The following is a 24,815-nucleotide window of genomic DNA, read 5'->3' as shown; positions in this document are numbered from 1 at the left end:
GCTATGAATTTTTAAAGATTTAATTTTTTGAGGCCCAAAAAAGGTGTTTGAGGCAACCTGGAATTATTAAAAAGTGAAAATAGAGTTCCTCAGAAGTCGCATAGTATTTATGCCAGATCATTTGGCCGGGTCCTTCTCCGTGCCAGAACGGTACAAAGTGGTAAAAAAAAAAATTCCAAAAAAGGTTCTTGAGGCAGTCTGTCATTTTTACCAGTGAAAGATGAGGGTCTAAATAGCCATGGAAAAATAATGCCATGACATGAGGTGGGGTCCGTACCCTGCCATTCGATCTTGAAAGTCATTTTTTTAGTTTTTCGTAAATAACTCGTAAACGGTGGCCCACAGCAAAAAAATATGTTAAACAGAAAATATCTACATAAAATTTCCTACAAGAAAGGTTATGTACGTTTTTTCGATAGGATCAATATATAAACGGATAATTTAGTAAGAAAGTTTTTTTTAATCGATTACATGCTCCGTTTTTCGTCAATACCTCGTAAACGGTGGCCCACAGCAAAAAATTATGTTAAACAGAAAATATCTACATAAAATTTCCTATAAGAAAGGTTATATAACTTTTTTCGCTAGGATCAATTTTTTAGTTGGAAAGTATTTTTAAATAGATATTTGAGCCGTTTTTTGTTGATAACTCAAAAACGGTGGCTCACAGTCAAAAATATTGTTAGACAGAATTAATCTACATAATATTTTCTACAAGAAAGGTTCTATAAGATTTTTCGCTAGGATCAATATTTTAGTTGGAAAGTATTTTTGAATAGATTTCATGGGCCGTTTTTTGTTAATAACTCTAAATCGGTGGCTCACAGCCAAAACTAATGTTTCACAGAATTAATCTTCATAATATTTCCTACAAGAGAGATTCTATAATATTTTTCGCTAGGATCAATATTTTAGTTGGAAAGTATTTTTCGAACTTCCCGGACCACCGGCGAGTCGATCAGGGACGCTCCGGGCCTTAGGCCCTACGCGGAGCTCGGCCTTCGGCCTTCGCTCGGCTCCGAAGCTCCACCGTCGGGCCTTCGGCCCGCCGGTTACGCTTGTTTAAGACACTTTTGTGGCTATCTCTTACGGTTTAAAAGTTGCCATACAAAAAAAGTGGAAATTTTTTTCACATTTGTAGCATTTTTCAAAAAAAATTTATATCATTCTAATCTAGACCCTAGAGAGATTCTATGACCAAAATCTGAGCACTCTAGGAGGATAAACTTGAAAAATCGACAAAAAAAAAATCGGCCATTTTGAAAAAAAAAATGGTGGCTTCAAAAACTACCCAGGGTCCTCTATGACATTTGGTCGAGCACTATATATAAGAGCAGTATATATAAGACCGTATGCCTGTTTGCCACCCACGGGATCAAGATTTGTTAAGTCGCAGTATACAGCATTTCTCGGAACTATCTAGCTACTTACGAAAGCAAGGAGCGCCGGACGATCGAACGCAAGTACGTTGTCTACGAGCGCTCGGCGCAGACTGAGCGGGCCCGTATCAACAGTGTATTTTATTCGATTTGTGATCATTTATTACCCCAAATAACATATTTAACAGCACAATCACGATTCTAAACGAGTGATCCCACTACGAAATTTGAAAACGTCTACCGAAAAAACTGATTTGTTTTAAGTATAAAAAGACATATTTTAAAATATTATATTATGATTAACTAGCTTAAGATATGTTCTTTTAGAAACATTATCAGTTTTTTAATAATCACTTAAGTATAGTTTCATTATAGTTTTGAATGGAAAATGTTACATTTTGCAAAAAACGCTCTTCTTTAGGAATAAGGCCTCTTAACCTTGGTTGATTCCGTTTCGCGCTACTTAGATAGAGGGATGCAGGTGGACGTGCTGTACTTTGATTTCAAAAAAGCCTTTGATCGCGTAGATAACGACGTACTCTTAAGCAAATTATGCAGCATTGGTTTCTCGCCTAAACTGCTTTGCCTTTTTGCTAGTTATCTACGTGATAGACGGCAATATGTGCAGCACGGATGCTTTGTGTCGAGTGCCTACCCCACCCGTTCCGGGGTCAGTCAGGGCTCTATTCTGGGTCCTCTGCTCTTTGGTGTTATGGTCAATGATCTGGCCTTGGTGCCTAAGCATGCGCAATGCCTACTCTATGCTGACGACCTGAAACTAATTTACAGGGTCCAGGAAGATTCTGATTTACAATCTTTACAAAGTGATATTGATCGGGTTTATGAATTGAGTCTTGTAAACAAACTTCTGAAACTTCAGTTCAATGTTGACAACTGTGCGGTTATGTTTTAGATTCCCACCTTAACTTTCATGAGCACATGACAATGCTTGCTGCAGACTGTTACCGCAGGCTTGGGTTTGTTGTCCGCAACGCCAAATAATTTGACAATCCCAGGGACATAAAGCTTCTTTATACTGCCCTGGTGAGAAGTAAGCTTGAGACAGCCTCAGCCGTTTGGAATCCCCATGAAGCGCCCTACATCCTGCTGCTCGAAAAGGTCCAAAAAACATTATTGCGTTTCTTTTATAAAAAAATGAACGGGTATTACCGATTCTTGTACCCAACAAAATTCCTTTTGGGGACGTTGGGTTTCTTCTCGTTAGAAGTTAGGCGTAATGTCGTGCTGATGTCTGTTGCATGTGGTATTTTGAAGGGGGAGTCAGATTGCCCGGTTTTAGTATCCCAGCTGGTCCGTCTATTTGTTCTCTCTGTGACGAAATATGCTTTTCGTGAATGTAGGCAGTGTAGGCACCCCCTACTGGCGGTGCCGGCCGCTCGAACGTTTATACGCGTTTATATCGCATTATACTCTAATTTGCTTCTGACATACGCATTATACAATAGTAGGGCAATTTTCACGTCACTGAATTGTGCGGCTGTTCTCATGATAAAATCTAACGTCTTGTTAGCCTTCTTGCAAATGCTTATGATGTGATCGTGCATGTTGAGCTTAGTATCCAACCCAATACCAAGATCTTGGATGGCAGAAACGTGCTCCAGCGGAACGCCAGAAAGATGGTAGCTCGCTGTGATCGGGTTTTTTGACCTAGTAAATGTGATGGCTTTACATTTCTTAGCGTTAAGCTCCAGCTTGTTCTTAGCGCTCCACCGTGACACTGTATCCACCATCTGCTGGAGAAAGTTGCAGTCCAAGGAACTATCTATTGGCAACATTAACTTGAGATCGTCAGCAAAGAGGAGAAAATGCGCCCCAACAATACTACTGCAAAGGTCGTTTACCATAATAAGAAACTGTCGGACCCAAGTTGCTCCCCTGGCTAACTCCCGAACGCGTATAATATTCTCAAGACCGGAAGTTCGACATTTGCACGTATTGGCTACGATCTTTCAAATAATTAGCAAAAAACGACACGAACTTTGGGGTGAAACCGAGTGCTGCAAATTTCTGCAGTAGTACGTCATTGTCGACCAAGTCGAATGCCTTTTTGAAATCGAAGTATATCGCATCTACTTGGTGGTGCGAGTCCATCTTTTCCAACATGTAATCAAAAAAACAGATATGGTTCGTGGCAGTAGACCGGGCTATACGAGCGTCATGTTTTGATTTTGCTGTTTATTTAATATTTAATTTTGTGTTACTTGTTGTAATGTTTATTTAAAATTCACGGTGCTTTAGTTTTGTATACTGTCATACTGTGTAATTTTCTTTGTGTAAATAAATAAATAAATCTATTTAAATAATAAATTTGTTTTTTATCATGCAGAAACGTCTGCGAGCGATATTACATATTTTTAAATTAAAGGAAAAAAATGGAAAAATTCATACCTCCGGCAGGACTCGAACCTGCAGTTGGTAAGCGCGATGGCCCCGGCAAGGCCAAAGGTCGCAGGTTCGAGTCCTGCCGGAGGTGTGAATTTTTTCCATTTTTCCTTTAATTGAAAAATATCTATTTAAATATTATTGATCCTAGCGAAAAAACGTACAAAACTTTTATTGTAGCAAATTTTATGTTTGTTATTCCCGTTGAAGATTGATTTAGCTGAGGACCACCGTTTTCGAGTTATTTGCAAAAAACGGCTCGTGTAATCTATTTAAAATACTGTCCTACTAAAATATTAATCCTAACGAAAAATCTTACATAACGTTTTTTGTAGCAAATATTATATAGATTATTTCTGTTTAATATTATTTCTGGTAATGGGGCACCGTTTTTGATGTTATTAACAAAAAGCGGCCCATGTAATCTATTTCAAAATACTTTCCAACTAAAATATTGATCCTAGCGAAAAAACGTATAGAACCTTTCTAATAGGAAATTTTATGTAGATTTTATTCTCGTGAACATTTTATTTAGCTGTGGGCCACCGTTTACGAGGTATTTACAAAAAACGGCCCATGAAATCTATTTAAAAATATTTTCCAACTAAAATATTGATCCTAGCGAAAAATCTTATAGAACCTTTCTTGTAGGAAATATTATGACGATTAATTCTGTATACCGTTATTTTTTGCTGTGAGCCACCGTTTTTGAGTTATCAACAAAAAGCGGCCCATTTTAAAATACTTTCTAACTAAAATATTGATTCTAGCGAAAAAACGTATACTTAGAACCTTTCTTGTAGGCCACCTTTTACGAGGTATTTACAAAAAAACGGCCCATGAAATCTATTTAAAAATACTTCCCAACTAAAATATTGATCCTAGCGAAAAATATTATAGAACCTTTCTTGTAGGAAATATTATGAAGATTAATTCTGTGTAACATTAGTTTTGGCTGTGAGCCACCGATTTCGAGTTATTAACAAAAAACGGCCCATGAAATTTATTTAAAAATAATTTCCAACTAAAATATTGATTCTAGCGAAAAATTTTATAGAACCCTTCTTGTAGGAAATATTATGTAGATTAATTTTGTGTAACATTAGTTTTGGCTGTGAGCCACCGATTTCGAGTTATTAACAAAAAACGGCCCATGTAATCTATTTAAAAATACTTTCCAACTAAAATATTGATTCTAGCGAAAAATGTTATAGAACCTTTCTTGTGGGAAATATTATGTAGATTAATTCTGTATAACATTATTTTTGCCTGTGAGCCACCGATTTTGAGTTATTAACAAAAAACTGCCCATGAAATATATTTAAAAATACTTTTCAACTTAAATATTGATTCTAGCGAAAAAACGTATAGAACCTTTCTTGTAGGAAATATTATGTAGATTAATTCTGTCTAACATTATTTTTGGCTGTGAGCCACCGTTTTTGAGTTATCAACAAAAAACGGCCCAAATATCTATTTAAAAATACTTTCCAACTAAAAAATTGATCCTAGCGAAAAAAGTTATATAACCTTTCTTATAGGAAATTTTATGTAGATATTTTCTGTTTAACATAATTTTTTGCTGTGGGCCACCGTTTACGAGGTATTGACAAAAAACGGAGCATGTAATCGATTAAAAAAAACTTTCTTACTAAATTATCCATTTATATATTGATCCTATCGAAAAAACGTACATAACCTTTCTTGTAGGAAATTTTATGTAGATATTTTCTGTTTAACATATTTTTTTGCTGTGGGCTACCGTTTACGAGTTATTTACGAAAAACTAAAAAATTGACTTTCAAGATCGAATGGCAGGGTACGGACCCCACCTCATGTCATGACCTTATTTTTCCATGGCTATTTAGACCCTCATCCTTCACTGGTAAAAATGACAGACTGCCTCAAGAACCTTTTTTGGAATTTTTTTTTTACCACTTTGTACCGTTCTGGCACGGTGAAGGACCCGGCCAAATGATCTGGCATAAATACTATGCAACTTCTGAGGAACTCTATTTTCACTTTTTAATAATTCCAGGTTGCCTCAAACACCTTTTTTGGGCCTCAAAAAATTAAATCTTTAAAAATTCATAGCTCGATAAAGCCCCGCTCCCCAGCTGCCAGACTTGCAGACCTGATGTTGGCTATGATCAGAGAAGCATCTGAGCACCTTTCCAGGTTGCCTCAAGGACCTACTCCAAAATCCTGCCAGCTCTTGGACCATAAGCCGCGGTCTGGGTTCGAATCCCGGTAACGGCATTTATTTGTGTGTTGTTCCTGAGTCTTGGATGTTTTCTATGTATATAAGTATGTATTTATCTATTTAAGTATGTATATCGTCGCTTAGCACCCATAGTACAGTCGCCATCAGATATATAAGAGCGCCCGAGGTACTCAAAAATATCTGAACACGCCTCTAACGCCTAGGCAATAGAGGCGTGTTCAGATATTTTTGAGTACCTCGGGCGCTCTTATATATCTGATGGCGACTGTACAAGCTTTGCTTAGTTTGGGGCTATGTTGATCTGTGTAAGTTGTCCCCAATATTTATTTATTATTTATTTTATTTATTATTGTGATGCATTTTGACTTTTTTTTTTCATACGTATTTTAAAAGAAAGTGATGGTGGGCTGGTGGCCTAGTGGTAAGAGCGTACGACTTTCGATCCGGAGGTCGCAAGTTCGAACCCCGGCTCGTACCAATGAGTTTTTCTGAACTTAGGTATGTGTGTCATTTTATATTTGCCAGTCGCGTTTCGGTGAAGGATAACATCGTGAGGAAATCGGACTAATTCCAATAAGGCCTAGTTACCTTTCGGGTTGGAAGGTCAGATGGCTTTCGCTTTCGTAAAACTAGTGCGTACGCCAAATCTTGAAATTAGTTGTCAAAGTGGACCCCAGGCTTCCATGAGCCGTAGCAAATTCCGGGATAACGCAAGGAGGATGATAATGATGATGAAGTATAAAAGAAAAGATTGACACATGTCCCAGTCCCTGGAGAAAATTACATTTTAATTTTTAGAAAATGATAGACGTTTTCTCTTGTTTAATGGAATATTGCCATCAATTAGCTTTACCTGGCGTTTGAAGAATTACTTTGTAGGGTATCTTGTGGATGAAATTAATACAACGGGGAAGTAAAATTTAATATATGGGTTATATAAACATATAATTAAAATGTAGATACATATGTATAAGTCCTATATAATAGAATATAATGAAACGAGATACAGTACAGTCGAGTTCATAAATATGTGTACATTTCTTCACCTTAATTCGTTGCAATAAGGTGAAAAAATGTACACATATTTATGAACTCGACTGTACAAAAACTACAACTTCATTTTAAAATTAAAAATTTGGTATTCTAAATTTAAAATTCAATTGGCATATACACTCTATCGTAGAGGTATGAGATCGATAAATTCTACTGTGCAGCTGCGGCATAGGGGATACCGGGTCGGTCACTGACTACGTGTGCATAATTGCTTATAGAAGGGTAGCTACAGACAAATAACGTTATGAAAATTATCGGGCTTGGGAACCTAAATGTTCCACACTGGTTACAATTTATATACAGAGTGGGGCCTGTAACAAAGGCGAACAATTGAACTCTAGGCTATTCTCCTTATACTGATCAACATTTGTTCGGCGACTTTTACAAATAACTTGTATTTTGATTTTTATCACCCTTGAAAGTTTTTTCTAAGAGGTAATGTATTGCGAATTCTGTTGTCTAAAGTGTGACAGACAACGTCAATGACAACAATAATGGCGTACATTGAAGCTAATATTTATTTTGTATGAAAAATTAAAAATTTAAAGACTTCATAATTTTTAAAAGTCACTGAACAAATGTTGATTAGTATAAGGAGAATAGCCTAGAGTTCAATTCTTCGCCTTTGTTACAGGCCCCACTCTGTATATTGCTTTAAAGTGCTTTTAATATTTGTACCTATAGCTCCAGTCAGCGGAGCTCCGCGACCGGCTGTTGTACGAAGTTGGCGGGAAGCTGCCCGCGGAGATAAAAGAGCAGGCAGTGGCCAACTACGTGCAGCGAGCTAATATCAAGAAGAACGCGGCTCTCGCTATCAAAGTCATGTACAAGAAGATCCTAGATATACTTAAAAAGGTAAGTATCACTCTGATACTATTACGCGCTTCTACTTCGATTTACTACTGCAGGGTTAGCACATGATTGCCGCGAGAGTATGTCGCCGCGAGATAGACTACCCGTCCTTATGTCATTTATACAGTTAGAAGAAGACGTGTCATCTATCTCGCGGCGACATACTCTCGCGGCCATCATGTGCTAGGCCTACAGATGTGGTTTGTATATGCTTAATTGTGTGTCAGGCATTCAGGCAATCTACTGTACCTACCTACTTATTGTAACTGATTTAAAATTACTACAGAAAACACCTAACCTCAGCGAAACACATTCTCCTGGAGAGGTTTCGTATGTGAGCCTTTGGTGGCATTGGCGACGCGAGAGTAGCGCTGCCTCATTTGTAATGCTCCCTATGGCCTAATAATATTTAGGTAGGTAATTATGTGGTCAATTAATCGTACGATGCTTGGACAATGGCTAATTACGCAATGTTAAATGTAGCGTAACTTACGGTCTTCCTTTTGATAACCAGGACTCGTCATACTTCACCGTAGTGTTGGAAGCGTTGAAGCTGGACTGCCGCACGCAGGGCAAGTGCCTGATGGGCGCCACGGAGATGGGGCAGCTCGCCATGGAGTACCTCGACGACCGCAAGTACGAGTTCAACAAGCTGGAGAAGGAAATCAAGGCCAATATGAAGGAGAGACAGAGGACGCTCAAACTCGTCCGTCCGGGAAGTCGCCTATTTGACGGACTCCTTCCCGAACTTGATACGTAAGGAGGTATGGAAATGTGTATTGCGTCCCCTTCTATAATACATATTTATATCGAAAGAAGCGTAGTGCCTAATACAGATGTAGCGCCAAAAGATTTACCTTAGTAATTTTACAGAAACGTTCGTATTTGTCATGATAGTTCAGACAATATCAGTACCTACGTCTTGTACTGAAGTTGACTGAAATAGCATGACACGTTCGTACGTTTTCGTAAAAATACGAAGGAAAAACTGTTCGCACTACATCTGTACTTATAATCATAATTGATTTATTTATTGTTCCGAATTGTATACTACAACGAACAGGAGTAGGTATTCTCGTGTAGAGAATAATAAGAAACCTATATGTACCTATCAAAATACTTTGCCTTGTGCCTGAAATAAATTATTTAAAATTTAATTAAAAATGCCATCACAAAGGAATCTCTGAAGAAGCAGGAAGTACCTAGAATAATATGCTTCAATTAGGTACTTAACTAAACATTCTGTAATAGTTCCTAGTAAAAAAATATGAAAATTCCAACGTCGAAGAACTGTCGGAAAAATTTGAAGTCTTTCCTTTGGCTTCCCTTTGTTACCTTCTACTTAACAGCATAAAGTTATGGCAAAATGCTCATGTTTCAAGAAATTTTAAATTAATAAGCTTCATTTTATGTACCTAATGCAAGTTGAAACAAGCATAAAATAATGATATTAGGTCACCAGTTGTCTATTACTGGCCACGTACCAATAAAAAACTGGACACCTTATTTCTAAAGAGACTAAAAAATTGTATTTGAGATTTGTGAATATCCAACGGATTCTTTTTAAGTAGTATAAGGTGACATAGGATGCAAGGATGCATTCGGGTGCACAATAAGAAGACATACAGATGTAGTGCGAAAAGATTTGCATTCGTATTGTCACGGAAACGTACGAACGTGTCATGCTATTTCAGTCAGTCTCAGTACAAGATGTACTGACATTGACATGACAAATACGAACGTTTCCGGAAAAATACGAAGGAAACCCTTTTCGCACTACATCTGTATTTATTATTACTAAAATGCAAAGCCTTATATACTAATTTACATCCTTTGTTCTATGTTCACATATGTTGGTAATAATAGTAATTGTTTTATCTCAGGTGAGAAAAATGCCTTTGTATCAGATTACAAAGGGCGCCGCGATTATCATTGAAGCGTAAAAAGAAATATAATAATTAAATTGTCTATTTAGCGGCACACAGCTGATCAACTGATCAGCTGTAGCCGTGACCCTCAATACACTAAAACCTTATAGACTAACCTTCAAAGCTTAGGAGGCTTTAAAGCTTGAGGCCTAAAGACTCGAGGTTTCTGTGTTCGTAAGCAGCAACGCGAACTTATTAAGTTGCGGCTTATATGTTCGAGGCTTTAAGGTTCGAGGCTTCAAGCCTCAGAAGTCGCAACTCGAGTTTTGTAGTTTACGCCTCGAAGCTTAAATTCACAACACTAGTCCCAAGACATAAATCTATGCGCACAGTGTACAATTTAAAATGTACCTATCATGAAAAAGATCATAGTTATTCTAGATCGATGATCGTCCTCCAACCGGCTCCTGCTTGTATTCGTGACCCGTTATGATCACCAGGAAGCCACGAACCTGGACGACCTGTACGAAGACGAGGACGCGCAGAGCCAGCACTCCGTGCACTGGGAGCTGGAGGAGGTCATGGGCATCTGCAAGCGTCTGCAGAAAGCAACCCTCGTGTCTTCGTTTGACCAGATTCTGTTAAGGTACCTAATACCTACTTTTCGTTTTATATGAAACTCAAATATGCATGCTGAAGTTCCTAAAATGATTGAAGCCTGTTTTTTTTACTGTAATAAATAAATAGATATTACAGGACATTTTTACACAGATTGACTGAATCCTACGGTAAGCTCAAGATGGCTTGTATTGCAGGTACTCAGACAACGAGATAGAGATAGAGAGATAGAGATAGAGATATTTATTTTTGCTTCCAAGTACACAAAATAACATTATAATGGTAACATGGACCCTAGTAGGGTATTGCAAAATCAGTTTCAAACTTAAAACTAGGTTACAGTGTAATACTACGTTTGTTTAATACTAAAACGTTATACATACTAAGCTTCTAATGACAGGTGAAAAACACAATATACATAATATACAAATACATAGAAAACATCCATGACTCAGGAATATATTTTTTATCTTCAAATAATATGTACCTACCCGTATTACATATGATTTTATAAACGGCTCTCTGAACACTTCACGTCATAATCACAAATAATAATGTTAGTCATACTAGTTATGAAAAAAAAAGCTGCACTTTTGGATGGAAGCAAGCCGCTTTGCATGGTAATAGTAGACATCATAGTAAACGATTTTTTCCGAGGATGTCGAAATTTCATCCCTTAGGAAGCCGAGCGTAGCGAGGTGTTTTATGAAAATAAAAAAAAATTCTATCTTTTCATTGTGTAGTCCGATTTTGACAAAACGTATTTCAAATGAAAGGTATTAATTTGTGTAATTGAAAAAAAAATACAAAGAAAAAATTTTGAAAGAAAAGTAAGAAAAAAATTAAAAAAAGTAAATTTACGTCTCGCACTGAATAACTTCAAAGAATGACAGACAAAATGTACAATGTCGATATACGAGGTTTTTTTTAATCGAAGACATATAAATTTGTAGTTGAAAACTGAAGACCGCATTGAAATCGGATCAGCATTTTTTAAGATACAAGTTGCCAAAGTTGGGAAAGATCGCTTTATATGGCCACTTTGAAATTCCTTTGCCAGAAAGTCAGAAATAATATGTTTTTCTGACACAGAAAAATACATAGTAACAGTACACATCAAAATAGAATTAAAAATTCCGAGGATATTATAATTTCATCCCTTAGAACGACGAGCGCAGCGAGGTCGGTTACGAAAACCGAAAAAAAAATCTCATTTTTTTGTACGTCGTGCGATTTTGACAAAACATGTTTCATTTGAAAGGTATTGCTTAATGTAACTTAAAAAAAAAAAATTGAAAAAAATTGGGAAAAAAATGTAAGATTTTAAAAAAAAAAACCTTAATTTTCGTATCACACTGAATAACCGCAAAAAACGGTAGACACGGTGTATAATTTCGATATATGATTTTTTAAAATTAAAGAAAAATAAATGCATGATTATAAACTAAAAACCGAATCGAAATCGGATCAGTAGTTTTTAAGATGCAAGTTGTCAAAGTTGGCTTAGTTTGTTTAATATGGTCGCTTATAAATTCCTTAGTATGTATGCATAGGTAATAGACATCATAATAAACAATTTTTTACGAAGATATAAAAAATTCATCCCTTGGAAAGCCGAGCGTAGCGATGTCTGTTACGAAAAACAAAAAAAAGGCAGTTTTTTTTTATTGGATCGTCTTTCTAAGGGTTTCTAAGGAATGAAATTTTTATATCCTTGTAAAAAAATGTTTATAAAGATGTCTATTACCTATGCATACTTTTAACTGTAAGAAAAATATAATGTTTCTGACTTTCTGGCTAAGGAATTTATAAGCGACCATATAAACAAACTAAGCCAACTTTGACAACTTGCATCTTAAAAACTACTGATCCGATTTCGATTCGGTTTTTAGTTTATAATCATGCATTTATTTTTCTTTAATTTTAAAAAATCATATATCGAAATTATACACCGTGTCTACCGTTTTTTGCGGTTATTCAGTGTGATACGAAAATTAAGGTTTTTTTAAAAAATCTTACATTTTTTTTTTACAATTTTTTCAATATTTTTTTTTAAGTTACATAAAGCAATACCTTTCAAATGAAACATGTTTTGTTAAAATCGGACGACGTAACCGACCTCGCTACGCTCGTCGTTCTAAGGGATGAAATTATAATATCCTCGGAATTTTTAATTTTATTTTGATGTGTACTGTTACTATGTATTTTTCTGTGTCAGAAAAACATATTATTTCTGACTTTCTGGCAAAGGAATTTCAAAGTGGCCATATAAAGCGATCTTTCCCAACTTTGGCAACTTGTATCTTAAAAAATGCTAATCTGATTTCGATGCGGTCTTCAGTTTTCAACTAAAAATTTATCTGTCTTCGATTAAAAAAAACTCGTATATTGACATTGTACATTTTGTCTGTCATTCTTTGAAGTTATTCAGTGCGAGACGTAAATTAACTTTTTTTATTTTTTTCTTACTTTTCTTTCAAATTTTTTTTGTTTATATTTTTTTTTAAATTAAACAAATCAATACCTTTCATTTGAGATACGTTTTGTCAAAATCGGACGATACAATAAAAAGATAGAATTTTTTTTATTTTCATAAAACACCTCGCTACGCTCGGCTTCCTAAGGGATGAAATTTCGATATCCTCGGAAAAAATCGTTTACTATGATGTCTACTATCACCATGCAAAGCGGCTTGCTTCCATCCAAAAGTGCAGCTTTTGGCCAAAAATTCTCCATAACAAGTATGACTATGTTAAAAAACTTACAAAACATTACTTGAAAGCGTGAAGGTTGGCGGGTCTCCTTGGCGCGGTACTCACGGTAGGTACAAGTATTGTAACATATTTAAAATTGCAAACGGGACTTAATCGCGTATTTACTATGTTTTAAACACTATGTTTTAAACACTAACCTCCGACGTTTCAAGGACGGCATTGTCCCCGTGGTCTCGGAGCAGACTGGCTGAAGTTGACATCAACATCTTCTAGCTGTACGAGTTTTTCGAACTACCCGCACCTGGTCCTGACTACCCACTTGAACAATTTGTGCACTAGGGATGTCACCTTGTCGACACACAACACTCACGATATTCGGTTTTTCAACCCGCGATATTTGTTTCTTCTTGCATTTACTAATGACCGGGTTCCATGTGGATGAGATATTAAAACCTTCGTCTCGATTGAAATTTTTATACTTCTTAATTTCAATGGCTTCACGTATTTTTCTACTATAATACCCACGATCTGTAGAGAGAATTTTAGGGTTGTGAAGCTCAATCCAATGGTTAGGCCCTGACTGTAGCAAGTCACTGATGAACAGAGCACGTGACTTGTGTGACCCTGAATATTTACAGAGCGAGATGTCGCATATTCAGGAGGTACTTAGGTGGAACGGGTATGGATGGGGTGAGAAAGTGGCAACCCAGACGAAAAGCGAGAGTGAAGCGCCCTGATGTCGCCAGGCAGCCAGCATTTTTACCTTATGTCAAAGGAGTAACGGATAAGGTTGGCACGGTACTAGACAGATACTCTATAAAAACGGTCTACACCCCTTTATCCAAAATTGCAGGGAGCCTGAGGTCCCCGAAGGACGTTATTCCGTATCAGTCACCGGGCGTTTATAAGATTGATTGCAGTTGTGGTAGTTCCTACATTGGTGAGACGAAACGTACCATAGCGGAAAGGGTCAAGGAACATATCGCAGCTGTCAAAAATCGCCAGGTGAACAAGTCTGCCGTTGCTGAACACTTGCTACAGTCAGGGCCTAACCATTGGATTGAGCTTCACAACCCTAAAATTCTCTCTACAGATCGTGGGTATTATAGTAGAAAAATACGTGAAGCCATTGAAATTAAGAAGTATAAAAATTTCAATCGAGACGAAGGTTTTAATATCTCATCCACATGGAACCCGGTCATTAGTAAATGCAAGAAGAAACAAATATCGCGGGTTGAAAAACCGAATATCGTGAGTGTTGTGTGTCGACAAGGTGACATCCCTAGTGCACAAACTGTTCAAGTGGGTAGTCAGGACCAGGTGCGGGTAGTTCGAAAAACTCGTACAGCTAGAAGATGTTGATGTCAACTTCAGCCAGTCTGCTCCGAGACCACGGGGACAATGCCGTCCTTGAAACGTCGGAGGTTAGTGTTTAAAACATAGTAAATACGCGATTAAGTCCCGTTTGCAATTTTAAATATGTGTAAAAATCGTGAAAGTTTGAATAAGTATTGTAATGACTGTTATTGGTTTCTAAAACAGAGAATACGAAATATATGTGTAATGTGATGAATCTATTAATCCCCTAATCTGCAGGCTCAAAGAGCAAACGTACCAAACGGAGCGGCTTATGATGCAGCTCAGACAGAACAGCTTGAAGCGCAACGCGCTGCTCGAGAACCGCAAGCACGGCACGCTCATGCTCGATATGCTGAAGAACGTCGGCCAGGAGAACACTAAGGCGTAAGTCATTTTTGGAACAGTCTTAGTGCGTTTTTTCACATTATCCGATCCGATATCGGATGTAGGACCGATATCCCATAGGTACATTTAAGCCGCCATCTTTGGTTTTTGCCTTTGTAATCCTTAATTCCTACATCCGATCGGATAATGTGAAAACGCACTTAGGGGTCTTAGGGTCTTCCCAAGCCTATGGAAGCGGAGTCGGTTTTCGCTGACCAAAAATCGCTCGTTAGTATGAACATGCGTACGACATGTTCAGCGAGGACGACGTGTGAGCGTCTTCAACAGTTCATACCAAAGAGGATCGAGTATTATAGAGAGTTACTGTCGAAGTAAAATGTGTAATCACATAGACTGCCATCTCTTGACACAGGCTTAAGACTTTTGAACATCAGTTTTGACAATTTGGCCCATATTCTTAGCTTGATATGTGTTAAAATGTCAAATATTAATATTAGCGCCATCTAGCTGAGCGTACCCCAGTGTAATGTCATCTAGGCCACCGTACCTTTTTCTGTATGGTACTGAGGTACGTTTTTTTCTTAGACTTTATCTGTCTATACGGAATTATATATGTCTTTGGTTCATACTAACCATAGTACATATTAGTAATTCAATGATACTAACGAATTATTTTTGGTCAGCTAGAGCTGCATCCGCGTCGATAGGTTTTTATTTTTAAAACAATATAAAGCCCTCTTTCAACAAAATAGCCTATTTACGATATTTAAGGTGAGTACATTCCCTTCATGCCTCATAGGTTTTGGACATCCTGTATATGCCTTTGTGCGAGTTAAAGACAATGTTATAAACTAGTAACAAAATCACACGTATCATCGACCATCGTACATGCTACCTCGTACTTGAATACTATTAATTTAAGTTGCGGTCAATGGCACTGTATTGTGCATATCGACTTGCTGTCGCACAAGACGAGTACGATACTCGTGCTGTGTATACTAACATGGCCTCTCAACTCACTCTACTAAAATATTACCTGTAGGGCACGTGCATATTCAACTAAAATATTACCTGTAGGGCACGTGCATATTCAACTAAAATATTACCTGTAGGGTATGTGCATATTTAAAATAAATGTTCGTATATACGTAAGTTGCTCAGTGTGACCGTCCCCAGTACCCTGTTCACTCCTGCTCACGATTCATGAATCACCCTGTATGCCAAAAATGGAATTAAACAAAAGAGTCGGACATTTTCAATGATCCCAATGCACGTTACTTCGTAACACACAATGCGAGTAGCTACAGGCCCCGTAGCCGAATGGCATTTCTCCGACGCCAAACGAAAGCGATACGCCGCTGGCTCTGTCGCGCCAATACGCAAGCGCGATAGAGATAGATATCTACGTTTCGTGAGCGTTTCGTGAATTTTTCGGCTAACCCAGGAATTTTTAATATGACGCTTAAAAAGTATTCCAACTTCGCCAACCAATATCGAAATTCATGTGAAAAATACAATAAATTTATTCATTCGCCTGGAAATGATCGGTGTCAAATAAGAAATTATTTGTTTTATATCTGCGCAACATTTGTTATAATTATAAAATGAAATATATAAAATGTAACTCTCAAGAATCCTAAGTGTTTTTCTTTCTTTGTTTCAATCTCGGTATATATGTTTCGTTATATAATAGGTACATACCTATTTATATTTGCTTTGCCATCATTATCATCGGAACCCTATGGGAACTGGTGTCGCCTTTAAAAACCATTCAATTAAGCACAACATTATTTCCGTACCTAATTAGTTACATCTGAATTAGATGAATGGAAGGTGTGAATTAAACAGAATTTTTTTATTCATTGTGTTAATTTCGTAAAGTACTTTTAGATTTCCATTTTTAACCGTCGCCTCATATCTCAAGAAGGACGGTTATCAAGTCGTCTGTATGTTTTTTTATTTTTTATGTTTGTTCCTCGATATCTCCGTCGTTCCTGGACCGATTTTGAAATTTTTTTTTTTGATTGAATGTATATACATACAGATTGGTCCCATTTTTCTCAGAACCCAGTTCTGATGATGGGATCCTGGAGAAATCGAAGGAACTCCTCCAATCTGAAAGGCATACATATGGTGATTTTTGTGTTAATAAAGGAACAGCATGCATTTAGGTACGGAACAGTGACATTTGGTGCAGTGGAACTGCTGATGATGGCCAGAACGGAACTCTTCAAATCTGAACGGCACGCTTATAGTGACTTGGGTATTTTTATACGAACAGCATGCACTTTCGTACAGAACAGTGACATTTGGTGCAGTGGAATTTCTGATGATGGTCAGAACCGAACTCCTCAAATCTGAACGGCACGCTTATAGTGACTTTGGTATTTTTATAAGAACAGCATGCACTTTCGTCCAGAACAGTGACATTTGGTGCAGTGGAACTGCTGATGATGGCCAGAACCAAACTCCTCAAATCTGAACGGCACGCTTATAGTGACTTTGCCATTTTTATAAGAACAGCATGCACTTTCGTCCAGAACAGTGACATTTGGTGCAGTGGAATTTCTGATGATGGTCAGAACCGAACTCCTCAAATCTGAACGGCACGCTTATAGTGACTTTGGTATTTTTATAAGAACATCATGCACTTTCGTTCAGAACAGTGACATTTGGTGCAGTGGAACTGCTGATGATGGCCAGAACCAAACTCCTCAAATCTGAACGGCACGCTTATAGACTTTGCCATTTTTATAAGAACAGCATGCACTTTCATCCAGAACAGTGACATTTGGTGCAGTGGAATTTCTGATGATGGTCAGAACCGAACTCCTCAAATCTGAACGGCATACTTATAGTGACTTTGGTATTTTTATAAGAACAGCATGCACTTTCGTCCAGAACAGTGACATTTGGTGCAGTGGAACTGCTGATGATGGCCAGAACCAAACTCCTCAAACCTGAACGGCACACTCATAGTGACTTTGGTATTTTTGTAAGAAAAGCATGCATTTAAGTTCAGAACAGTGACATTTATTTAGTTATGTTTGTTAAGCATATGTTTTGAAGTCAAAGTTTGTCAAGCTTTCTTAGCAAGATTTCTTATAATATAATCGGATTCATGAGGAATTGAGGAAACTCCTCAAACCTTAACGTTATACGTATATTCATTTGTGTTTCCATCTAATAATTAAAGCATTAAAAGCAGTTTTAAAAAATACTTACACATTTCTACATAATCCAATATTCGCAAGTAGCTTTCACCAGAACCCGAAAGGCGACGGTTTTTTTTTTCTTAAAAATTATTCTATTTTATATTACGCAAAAAATCAGGGTCCAGCCGGACCGGATCCGGCCTCCTTAAAAACCGGCCTTTGTTTAACTGTAATATATTATTGCAGGTGAGTGTACAGAATCCCAAACATTTCTTGTATGGGTCGTGTTTTATCCCCAAATAGCTGTTGTCGAAAACAGAGCACAGGCACCCCGGGACTTGTCGTGCGAGAATTTAATTCAATTTGAAGCCAATCCCAGGGGACATCTTTACAATTTCTGCAGAGCTACCTATGTTTTGAGACGTGCGTTTTAGGCTTTGTGCTGTAGGCATTAGTAGGTATATTCAATTATCCACTGGCGATACTGGATATTTTTTGTGGTGGGTTAATTAAAGTTATATGTAGGTATTATTTATTTACATTTTTTCAAGTGTGAAGTGGCTAGCTAATTTATAAAATATGCAGAATCAATGATAGGTCAACGATCTTTGATTCGGTGTAATGTTGTAGTGAAGGTTTTACCATTGCATATTAAGGTGGCTCGCTTTCCATACAAAAAACATCTACCATTTATTTAGTCACCGCACACTACAACTAAATAAAAATATGCGCATACATCTACTATACATTATCCGTCGTCGCGGTAGTGAATGAAATACATTGTTTGATACAGAAATCATGGACAAATTCATGTGAATTTTTTATTAATTTTACGTAAATGTGCGTGCCAAATTTTGTGTACAGACACAGAGCCGTCATATTTCGCGCATTTTTAGTTGACATTGTCATCAGTGACATTTGGCTCTTGACAAGTAATTATTTAAAGATATTGGTTTATATAGTTAACTCAAGCAGACTCAGAAATAATGACGCATTTTGTCAACAAAGATACATATCGTGTATTTCGACACTGCTAATGTAAATCGAAATGGCGTCTCGGTCAAACGACCGACTATGATGCAGAAGAGAAGATCGTGGGTTCGATTCCGAAGTTTTTTTAATCATTTGAACTTTTATGGATTTATTAAGTATTTTTTATTTTTTTAATGGAATATTTGACTATTACTATATTGCTTTCCTATTTTTTATTTTCATACAAAAATACAATACAATCCTTATTATGCCTTTGTTGATAAAATAAAATATTACACGTCTGGTATAATACATTATACATAGGTCATAGTGTGGGCATAGTATTAGTATGTGCTGTACTCCTTGCATTTACTGAGCTGGTTGACCTATGTTGTTGTTGTGTGAATGTTTTTCTTCAACAACTAAATGGTTATATACAAGAATATACTTAATAGCAAGAATATGGGTAGCTTTTGCACATTGTAATTTTTCCTCAGTCACCCGTTGACCACGAACGCTGTAAAGTGTTCGAAACGTCGGGATGAATTTTAAACTCATTATACGCGATTTATTCCATTTTCATAGTTTTTATTTCATGAGTAACTATCGCGGTAACTGAAGACAATATTAACTAAATGGTTACAAATAATAATAATCATCAAATTATCATCAACATAAACTGGTCCAGGCAGGCAATTAATATAGTCGCGCGATAAATGATAAAACATCTGGCCGTCCCTATAATCGCACTTACTTATAGTGCGACAGGGACGGCCTGATATTTTATCGTCTATCGCGCGACCATGCTACCCGATCTGTACTAGCTTTTGCCCGCGGCTTCGCTTGCGTTAGAAAGAGACAAAAGTAGCCTATGTCACTCTCCATCCCTTCAACTAAATCCCCTTAAATAATCACGTCAATTCGTCGCTCCAGTTTTGCCGTGAAAGACGGACAAACAAACAGAAACATACCCTTTCCCATTTGTAATATTAGTATGGATTTGACATTATTATTTATATTTAAATAATTATATATGTATAGCCTAATGTCGTCGGTAACAGCGTGTTATGTAATGGCGTCGTTGATGAACAGTCGCCTGTCACGCCGTGAAACTGCGTTCAAATCCCAGGATTCTATAAACTTTTTGTATTTTTTTGGATATAAGTAAGTTTCGTATTTTTTATTGACCTAGCAAGAATAGAGAGCCGAAGGTATCAATTTTATCTTAGAGAACATATTGATTTTTTTATTGTCATTTTCATTTTCTATTTATTAAGTTGAGATATAAAACACAACTTTTAATACCCTCGCTAAATATAATATTTTCTCGAAATTACTCCTTAGATAAAAAAGTCCACTTGAGTTTTTAAAGCATTACGTTACTCATTTAACTATTGCATTTTCATTTACTAATTTAAGATTTCAAAAGCGATTTGAATACCCATGCTCCATCGAAAATAAACAATTAGAAAAAAAAATCATTCGAATCGTAGTTTAGAAACTAAAATTTATCTATACTTTTTGGAATTTTTTAAAATATTAGATTAGGATAATTATGTTAGAAATTCTGAGTTCGACGAACCCAAAAATTATTACCATGTAAGAGAATAGATTTTTAATCTTTTTCGTGGAAAACGCTCAGTAACTACTGTACGAGTAGGTACATATACATTTATGTATAAATAATAAAACAAAAAATAGTGTCTCATATAGTGTTGTGTTCCTGCCGGTGAGTAAGGCTGCCAGAGCTCAACGAGGGTGCGGGGTGCTGACGACGGGAGGACTTACGGAACTAATTTGTTCCGTCTATTGTCCTTTGAGTCGTCGGCAACCCAAACCCTCCTTTGAACTTGTACACTCCTTTTTGCTGTGCACACACAGCAAAGGGGAGTGTACAAGTTTCTAAGGGGGCGGCAACGCGCATGCGACACTCTTTGAGTTGCAGGCGTCCATAGGTTACGGTGACCGCTTTCCATCAGGCGGACTGTATGCTTGTTTGCCACCGACGTAGTATTAAAAAAAAAAAAGAGAAATAGTCCTGGATTCGAACCCAGTACTTCCATGCAAATCATGCGATGGGACGTATTTACCGCAAGGCTATTTAAACAAGCTGTCGCCGCGTGAAATTATCGACTAGAAGGGATACAAAAACACTGTTTGTATGTGTGAGTGGTACTTAAAAATAGTGTAAATTTATCTACATTGAGGGGATTAACGTTACAATGAGAAGTTGAATGTTTGTTGTAATACGTCAATTTTAATATTAAATGTTCGCGAAGCATAATTGAAAGTATATAAATGCCTGTACGACTCCACAAAAAAAATAAGACTGGTAATTTGCAGATAACCGCCATCTAACGCAGCCTGAGCTTCGGGTAACCTAGGCGAGCCACCTTAAGTATTAGTCAAAACAAAACGACTCAATCGTCGGCTGTTCGCGACGAGTGTCCCCGGGGTAGGCACTAGGCACTTAAGCAGCTGTTGCCGTTCTCAAGCCTGCTTTTTATAAACTTTGCTAATAATCGACATTTCCGACAAGAGGGCTATTACAGTTTATTTCAGTTAACCGCATGACACTTATGTTAGGTATACTTTTTAAGTTGAGTTCCAACAATAAAACGTTCATATAAAATTAATTCATGAAATTTCCAGGCAGACTAATTATGATTTAAATTTACTGTAGTGTGTACGTACACGCGTAGATATAAAAGCGCAAACGTAGAGTAATTTATTTTAGAATAATATTGATGATGCTAAACCGCAATGAAATACGAAACCAATGTAATTGAATTAATCTCATTAGTAGATACTCTCAATTTACTCAGCTGGTATATTTGATTTGACTTTAAGGTGCATTAGGGTAATTACGAATGACAGAAATGTCGGGTAATTTCGAAAGGGGAATCTTGATATGATGGAAATAATGGTGATTTTTATGCGACTTTCGGAATTACCCTAACGCACCTTACCTAATTATCATAATTAAAAGCTAACATAACACATTATTTTGTAGGTATGTGGAGGAGAAAAATCTTATAAAGGCTCAGCTACAAGCAGAAAAGGGAGAGGAGGCCGCGCTCATCCGCTCTCTGAACGACAAAGGGCAGCTCATTATCAAGATGAAGACATCCCTCCAACAGATCAATCAGCTGCTGTCCAGCGTAGGTGAGCGTCTCAAGGTTCATTGACCGCGCACAAACGTTTTTACACAGGTGAATTACGAACAAAAATATCAGGCAAGCAAGTAATTTATGGTCGCGCGATAAATGATAAAACATAATTATGGCCGTCCCTATCGCACTATTTGTAAATACTTGCCTGGCAGAACACGACTTTAATGCTAATAAACATAAAAGCGTGTTTAGATATTTGTTTCCGCGTAAGTGTGTATAATGAAGCCGACTGTCTTTAAAAAAGTTATAAAAAAAGTTATAATAATTTATGTCAATCGATATTTAAAGGCCCTACCGATAAACGAATCCTTTGAATACACATAAAAGATATGAAAATAGACACAGGAAAAACTCACCCAAGTCCTCCACCTGAGTATGTATGGTATAAAGGAAAACAATAATGAATGTCTGGAGCATGCTTTGGATTTCCCTTTATGTATGTCACGGGAACAAAAGGGTAGATTAATGTAGGTTAATAATGCCATTTAATGTTTCTTAACTACGACCGCATCTCGTTTGTTTCGCTTATTTAATTTAAAAAGATAAAATCCGGTCCGGTGCTGCAGAAGGTTGATAACGCTTTGGGTTGGTACTCACAATACATGTAAGTAAGTACTTAGATAGGTATACTCAATTAGCCTTAGTCCGCGAATATTAAGCGGTGTAGCCGCAGTATATGTATGTATGTAAAGGCCAGACTGGCCAACTCTAACTGACACTTTAAAACATCTGATGTCATTCGGATATGATGCATTTCGCTCGTACTTGCTCGTCACTGGCGTGATGCACGATGTCTGGATGCCATGTTTCGGATATCGTTCTAATGTCGGTGTACGTTTGAATTGGCATGTGAGTGTATCGGCGGTTGTGGTCGCAGGTGCTCCGAATGCGCCGCGGAGCGGCCCGCCGCCCTCCGCCCAGTACAAGCTCGTCGACTACATACAACCTGTGGCCGAGGTGGAGGCCGACTGTAAGTATTTCAATATAGTTTCATATAAGCTATAGTAAATAGTTGGTCCTGGACCCAACGAACTCATATAACCATGGAAGCCGCCATCAAGAACATTGCCGTTCAAATTCTCGGAACCGTTAGCACACATACACAATTACGCCAACATTTACACAAGACAATACGTTTACAGGCCTTGTAATCAAAACTAGTAAACAAATCAATAGTCATATATTTTACACTAATGTAGACAGATAAGTGTAGCTGAAATGCATAAAATGTCAGTAAATACCAATCAGTGATTTTATTCGGCTAATAACCTTCTTGCTGTACGTACTGGCAGCTAAAATTTCCCAGTTCATATATGATAAAAATATGACATGCATATGGATAGGTTTATGCAATACATTAAAGAACCAGCCAAATAATATCCGTATAATAATTATGTGCAAATGAAGATTACTAGTTAGTATGTTGTTATGAAATGACAAACTAACCCTACATAATAAAATATTAATTATTACGTATATAAAAGGTATTTTATGGCTAAATAAAGTTTATTATCAATCTGTATACCAATGAATATGTATTGTAATGTTTAGTCAACGTATAGGTACAAATCTCATCTATAAAAACTCCTCCACTTTCACTTGTAACGGAAATATAATTATTTTTGTTGTAAATGGTGACTGTAGGAAGAGATTGCACTGCGTAAATGCAAGACGGGGGAAAGTTTTGACCAAAGTCTTAGCCATACTGGGATATACCTAGACTGGATGAATGTGCCAGTAGAGAGTGGGTTTAAAAGATCAACATTAAGAGATAATATGTATATTTATTAAAATAATTCATATATTATGATTATTATGAAAGATTGCATATGCCTATATTGATTATTAATTTGACATAACAGGGTGGCTAGCCGAATGGCACAATCGCTCACGAAACGCTCACGAAACGAAGCGCTAGTAGATATCTATCTCTATCGCGCTTGCGTATTGGCGCGACAGAGCCAGCGGCGTATCGCTTTCGTTTGACGTCGGAGAAATGCCATTCGGCTACGGGGCCTGAACAAAAACCGGCCAAGAGCGTGTCGGGCCACACTCAGTGTAGGGTTCCGTAGTTTTCCGTATTTTTCTCAAAAACTACTGAACCTATAAAGTTCAAAACAATTTTTCTAGAAAGTTTTTAAAAAGTTCTACTTTTGTGATTTTTTTCATATTTTTTAAACATATGGTTCAAAAGTTAGAGGGGGGGGGGGGGGGGGGGACGACGACGACGACGACACACGTTTTTTCCTTTAGGAGCGATTATTTCCGAAAATATTAATATTATCAAAAAACGATTTTAGTAAACCCTTATTCATTTTTAAATACCTATCCAACAATATATCACACGTTGGGGTTGGAATGAAAAAAAAAATCAGTCTCCACTTTACATGTAGGGGGGTACCCCAACAAAACATTTTTTTTTTTCACTTTTTATTTTACCACTTTGTCGGCGTGCTTGATATACATATTGGTACCAAATTTCAGCTTTCTAGTGCTAACGGTTACTGAGATTATCCGCGGACGGACGGACGGACAGACAGGCATGGCGAAACTATAAGGGTTCCTAGTTGACTACGGAACCCTAAAAAACAGAAAAGGAAAATACAAATATGTACCTATGTAAAATCGATTTTGCCATCCGTCACTTATTGTCATCTCGGCCGAACTGAGGTACCCAATCGAGTACATTTTACACCCCGC

At 37.1% G+C, this 24,815-nt stretch overlaps 1 protein-coding gene across 3 annotated transcripts in view; it reads left to right on the top strand.

Moving 5' to 3' along the window:
* Positions 1-24,815, top strand: part of LOC125241050 — a 55,640-nt gene that overhangs the window by 22,970 nt on the left and 7,855 nt on the right. For 2 of the 3 annotated variants that reach the window (XM_048149335.1, XM_048149332.1), the window contains exons 4-6: positions 7,744-7,914; positions 8,426-8,675; positions 10,280-10,416. In XM_048149335.1, the coding sequence (XP_048005292.1) occupies positions 7,744-7,914; positions 8,426-8,671 (417 nt within the window). In that variant the 3' untranslated portion in view covers positions 8,672-8,675; positions 10,280-10,416. Of the gene's footprint in view, positions 1-7,743; positions 7,915-8,425; positions 8,676-10,279; positions 10,426-14,707; positions 14,855-21,955; positions 22,108-22,992; positions 23,086-24,815 lie in introns of those variants that run through there. The other variant, XM_048149334.1, reaches the window with a different exon arrangement.

This window comes from Leguminivora glycinivorella, chromosome Z, assembly GCF_023078275.1.
Source record: "Leguminivora glycinivorella isolate SPB_JAAS2020 chromosome Z, LegGlyc_1.1, whole genome shotgun sequence".
Lineage (NCBI taxonomy): Eukaryota > Metazoa > Arthropoda > Insecta > Lepidoptera > Tortricidae > Leguminivora > Leguminivora glycinivorella.
Note: the sequence above shows the minus strand (reverse complement) of the source record. Positions and strands in the feature narration are given on the sequence as shown.